At 58.6% G+C, this 5227-nt stretch overlaps 1 protein-coding gene across 1 annotated transcript in view; it reads right to left on the bottom strand.

Annotated features, from left to right (window-relative positions):
• Positions 1-3832: 3832 nt before the first annotated feature.
• The window catches only part of LOC104286271 (selenoprotein Pb-like), a 4872-nt gene continuing 3477 nt past the window's right edge, over positions 3833-5227 (bottom strand). The window contains exons 2-4 of the mRNA XM_009884849.1: positions 5017-5225; positions 4741-4876; positions 3833-4078 (exon numbers count right to left, since the gene is read on the bottom strand). Coding sequence (XP_009883151.1) covers positions 3833-4078; positions 4741-4876; positions 5017-5225 — 591 coding nt within the window. The remainder of the gene's footprint in view (positions 4079-4740; positions 4877-5016; positions 5226-5227) is intronic.

The following is a 5227-nucleotide window of genomic DNA, read 5'->3' as shown; positions in this document are numbered from 1 at the left end:
GGGAAAGAGCTGAGGTGGATCTCTTATAGGTCAGCAAATGGCTGGGGAAAGACTTGGTGGCCTTTGGAGGGAGGACAGAGGTTACGGGGGAAACAAGGGAGAGGCAAACCTGTTGAATGCACCTTTGCTCAAAAGTCAGAGAGGTGCCTCCACCCTCTGTCCCTGGGTACTGCTTTGGGATGACGCCACTCTCCCTCTGCTCGCAGACAAAAGATGGGGCACTCCAAGCAGCAGGGCTTTGAAAACCTGGGGGCTCAGCTCTGTCCCGCCAGTGGCCTCATGCCCGGCCAGGGCCCATGGTTGATGTTGGGGAGGGAGGCAGGAATGAATGAGGCCAAAATCTGACGCACTTCCTCAGCCCCATCTTCACCAGCTGCCAGCAGTGGTGGCCATGCAGGGAAGACGAATCACTGGGGCTGGCTCATTTCTGCGGCTGTTTCTCTGCTCTGTCCCATCTCCTTGAGTGACGCTACACCAAGATGAGTCTGGACCTACTCACCAGGGACGTCAGCAAGTTGGCCAAAGCCAGGGATGATCTCTCCAGCCCTCGTTCCCCAGCTCCTAACCCATGAGGGAGCTACATGGCTGCCGTCCCCAGGCAGCAGCATTCACCCTCACCCCATAGAAGCAAGAGGGGCTTGGCTGGGCTGGACTTGGGGAGGCAGAAATGCAGCCGCCCGCATTTATTTTGCCTAACAACAGTGATCTCTCTGTATATTTTCATTCTGTTTTCCTCGGTTCAGCTGCCTCCTCAATGAAATGTTTCCAAAGCAGCCTGGCTTGGCGGCACGCCAGCCCCGGCTGCCAGATGAATGGGCGGAGGAGGAGGGACCCATTCCTCTTCTTGACACAGCATCGCTGCACAAGAGGCCTCTGTTGACATTAGGACTGGCTGTTCCCCCTCTCCCGAGAGGCTCTGCCTGGACCTCAGCAGGAGCAGCACGCAGGGCCAAGGCTGCATGTGATCTAGGACTGGGATCTGTCCTCCTCCGGGGTGGTGGCACAGCCATGGACACCAGGGTACAACGGCGTATCCTCCTTCAGGGTGGTGGCACGGCCATGGATGATGGGGTACCGCGGTGCCCCACTGCCGGGACCCGAAGTCAGCCCCAGTTTCTTGCCCTGGCCCCTGCCCTGCTGAGCCATCCTCCCTGACAGCTGAGCACTCCTTGGGGCTCTCTGACTCCTACTCACAGCATCACTCCCCGCGACATCATAGATGTGAAGAGCCTGTTAACCCCCCTAGAACACCTCTCGTCCACCCCGTTCAGAGCAAAGCTCTCCCTCAGCACGGCAGGAGTGCAGACACTGACACAGGTTTTGCAGATCTCCATGCCTCTGGCACCTTTCAGGGGGGAGCAATGCTGTGGGGGCCCCAGTCACAACACCCCCAAACCCTTCAGGCCTTCGGACAGTAGTATATGGAGCAGCATCAGCTTCACCCTAAACCTGCGCCATTACTCAGACATGTAGGACTTCACCCAAATAGTGTCACAGCCCTTTTCCATGCCTCAATTTCTCTCCCCAAAGCAAAATACCAACCCAAGCCTTCAGGGCTGGAAATTTGCCTGCTGGGTGGTAGCCAAAGGGTAGCAGTGGAGCACAGTGCCACTGGACTACCCACACAGCACCAGACGTGATCCCTCTATCTGCCACCGCTCATTGCAGATCTGGTCGTCAGCAAGAGAATGCAAATCTGTGTATGCTCCACTCATCACCTGTCACCTTCTTGCCAGGGACTCCTTTAGGAGCTGTGCAAGAAAGGGATGGGGAATTTAACAAAAGGGCTGAGGAAGCATCAGAAGGCAAAAGAATGAGATAAAAGTCACCAGCATCCTTCCAGTTCGCACCTCTCCCCCCCGGCTGGCATCTCCTGCTGGTGGCCAGCACCCAGATGCTGCAAGCGGAGGACCAGAGGCTGGGTCAGAGCAGCACCCAGCAGCACGCCGCGGGGACACAGACCGCTCCCACCAGCAGTGGTGGGGAGAGGGCTCTGCCTGGATCTGGTGGAAAAGAGGCCAACCACACATCGACAAGATGAATTAGTTGTCTCGGCAGCACCGGCAAAATGAGCGAGAGAAGTGGAGCCCGTGAGGCCCGGCCTGCTTTGTTTCAATTACAGCAGCTGCCAGAAGAAAAAGATAACCTCAATATTGATGGCAGGAGCAGCAGACAGAGGTGCCCTTGTGGGCTGCTGGGAGCAGGTAGAGGAGGAAGGGGGAGGAGGAGGAGGAGGGAGGGAGCAAGAGATGGAGGAGGGGGAGCAGGGTCTCAGCCAGCACCCCGTGGCTACTGAGAAAGACCCACCTTGATCCTGTTGCCCTCATCTCCATGAGGAACAGCTCCTCTTCCCCCTCGCTCTTGCCCCAGTCACTGGGCAGAGAAAGGGCAGAGGGATGCAGAAATTCAGCTCAGGGCATCAACAGCAGGACACGCACCACACATGGCACGGCACAATGCTGAGCAGAAAAAACATCTCTTTGCTCCCCACTCGGGCTGTGAGTTCAGGGGAGGCGTTGAGTGGGGCTGTGTGGGAGGATGGATGGAGGTGGAGCGAAGGCTATTGGGTTGAGACAGGCATGGGGGAAGCCCAACTACTTGAGGACTAGAGATCCCCACGAGATGCTTGCACTGGGGACAAGATGCCCAAGATGACTTTGGGCTGCAAGTGGGAACTTTGGCCCCATAACAGCAGCTCAGGGCAGGTACCCCAACATCACACCCACAAGCCAGAGATCGAGGTGCTGAGCCAAACTTCCTCCTGGCAGTGCAGGGTTAATGCCGTGCCCTGGGACAGGGCTAAGCCCTGGGTGCCCATCCTGGCAGGAGGTAACCAGAAGGTACGAAGAGATGGGGTCTCTTGGGTCTTCAACCCCTTTACCTCCAGGTCTCTAAACAGGGGAATGCAAATCACCACCGGTTTCTGCTTCATGGGGTCCACATCCAGCCCCAAGTCATTCTCTGAGCCAAGAGAAACACCCGGGGCCATCCCAGCACTGAGCAAGCCCCCCGCCCTCTCTGGGGAAGGGACCCCACCAGATGCCAAGCTGAGCAGGGTTCACTTCACAGAGGTTTTATTCGCGCTCTGGATATCCGCATCCCCCCCCGATCTCGCTTCTCCCCCAGGAAAGACCCCAGGATTGTCACCCCATCCTCCCAGGGCTGGGGACCCTGGATACAGCCCATAGGTCTCCAAGAGGGGACAAGGCCACCATCTTGCGGCCACCCATCACCACTGCACATACCCGTGTGCAAGGCCTGGAGGGTCCCCTGGATGTGACAGCTATGGGGGTACAGGTTTTGGGCCATGGGGAGCTGCGACCTCCCACCACTCCTAGTGCCCCCATCCCCTGGGATCGCATCCTGCGGGGCACGTGCTGTTCCTCCCCTCGCTCCCCAGATATGACACCCAGTGGTGCCAGGACACCCAGGGGTGCCAGGATGGGCAAAGCATGCCAGCAGTGCTGCTCCCGTCCCAGTTCTGTCCCCTCCACCCCTGCCCTGCTGCTCCATGCAGTGTCCACCAGCAGTGACCAGGGACCTCCCGGTTTGCACCACTGGCTTCATTGAGCATGGAAGGGCAGGCAGCAGCAGAGGAAGGGTCAGAACTCATCCCCGGGGCCAAAAAACGCAGCACCTCTGGGTGTCTGAGGGGGATTTTCATCCCTGGTCACAGCGTGGGAGTATGACCCACATGGGGGATGATGGAAGGGGGGGTGTTATACCAACGCTGCTGGTGACCAGCAGCCCAAAACAAGTCCTTTCATGCCTCTGCGAAGCAAGTTAGCGTGGTCTGCACACTACTGGGTTCTGCAAGACTGCTCAGCCTGGCTTAGTGCTCATTTCCCTCCTTCTGCTTCTTCCCCTCATGATGGGGCTGGCCATGGTCTCCACGGTGGTGGTGAGCATGGGTGGCAGGTTTGCGGTCCCCACTTGGGTCTGTGGCTCTCTCGCTGCTGACCTCTTGGTGGTGGTGAGGATGGAGGGGCTTGTGCTGGTGGATGGGGGTCTCTGACTCCTTCTCCTCTTGTTTGGGGAGCGGGCTGAGGGTTACAGGCACCTCCATGGTGCTGTTAACCTGAGAAAAGGGACAGAAGGGCTGGTGCAGTATGAGAAGGCGCACGCGTGCCCCCTGTGAGCCTGCAAGCACGCCTGTGAGGTGGGATGAAAGCAGACCAGCATCCGTCATACAGAAAGCTGCGTGGGTCAGAGCAAAGGCTCTCCAGCCCTGACCCAGGGTGCAGGGAGGACAGGAGAGGCCGGAGCACGCAGAGCACAGGCCTCTGTACCGACAGCCCTTGGCTCAAGCTGTCTGTGGTCCAGGAAATTCCTGAGCCAGGAAGGGGCTTTGCATTTAGTATTTCTGGATGGATTTTTCTCCTAGGAAGCGACTAATCGCCTGCTGAGCCCAGAGCTACACTCTTTTCTTTGCTCTGAGCTCGCCACCTCCAGGTCCATCGCCTGTCCCTTTCTCATATCAGAACAGCCAGTGACCCCGGTTAGCTTTTCCGGATCTCGGCTATGACCTCTTTAGTCCCCCCCTTCTCAGCCTGAAAGTTCTGACCTATTTCACTGCCCTTATTCCAGACCTTTCATCACCTTCCCTCTCAACCATGGACAAGGGCGGCTGCCAGCCCAGAACCTGTCCCCGACGTGAAGATAAGGTTGGTTTTTTTTCCTGATGTGCAATGCCAGGGGAGAGAAGGGAGCCCAGCTCCAGCGAGCATCCCTGCTCCTTACCTCCTGGGTGGCGTTGGGGTAGAGGGAGCAGTTGCCGCAGAGGTCCTTGCTGTGGGTGAAACGGATGGCCGACTCTACGTAGGGGAAGTGGAGGAAGCTGTAGGGCAGCTGGATGTGGAAAGCCAGGCGGCCGCACCTGCGGGGAGAAGCCATGGCCAGGCTCGAGGTGGGGGATTTTGGGGTCCTCTAGGCCCAGCTGAGGGGGAAGCTTTGGGAAGCCCACCAAATGCTCTGTAACACCCCAGGAAAGCCTCAGCTGAGATGGGGGATGCTCACCGGTCGTAGACGAGGAAGTCATCCTTGTCTCCCCCCAGGACCTGCCAGACGTCGGGCTCCTCCGGCTCCGGCTGGAAGACAGGGACGCCCGGCGGAGCCTGGCGCTCCAGATCCCCAAACATGGCGCGGGAGAGTGGCGCCTTCTCATTGACGATCATGTAGCGGACGTCGACCGTGCCCTGTCGGGCCAGCTTCTCCCGCAGGCCGCCGA

This window comes from Charadrius vociferus, unplaced genomic scaffold (genome assembly GCF_000708025.1).
Source record: "Charadrius vociferus isolate BGI_N301 unplaced genomic scaffold, ASM70802v2 scaffold163, whole genome shotgun sequence".
Taxonomy (NCBI): domain Eukaryota; kingdom Metazoa; phylum Chordata; class Aves; order Charadriiformes; family Charadriidae; genus Charadrius; species Charadrius vociferus.
Note: the sequence above shows the minus strand (reverse complement) of the source record. Positions and strands in the feature narration are given on the sequence as shown.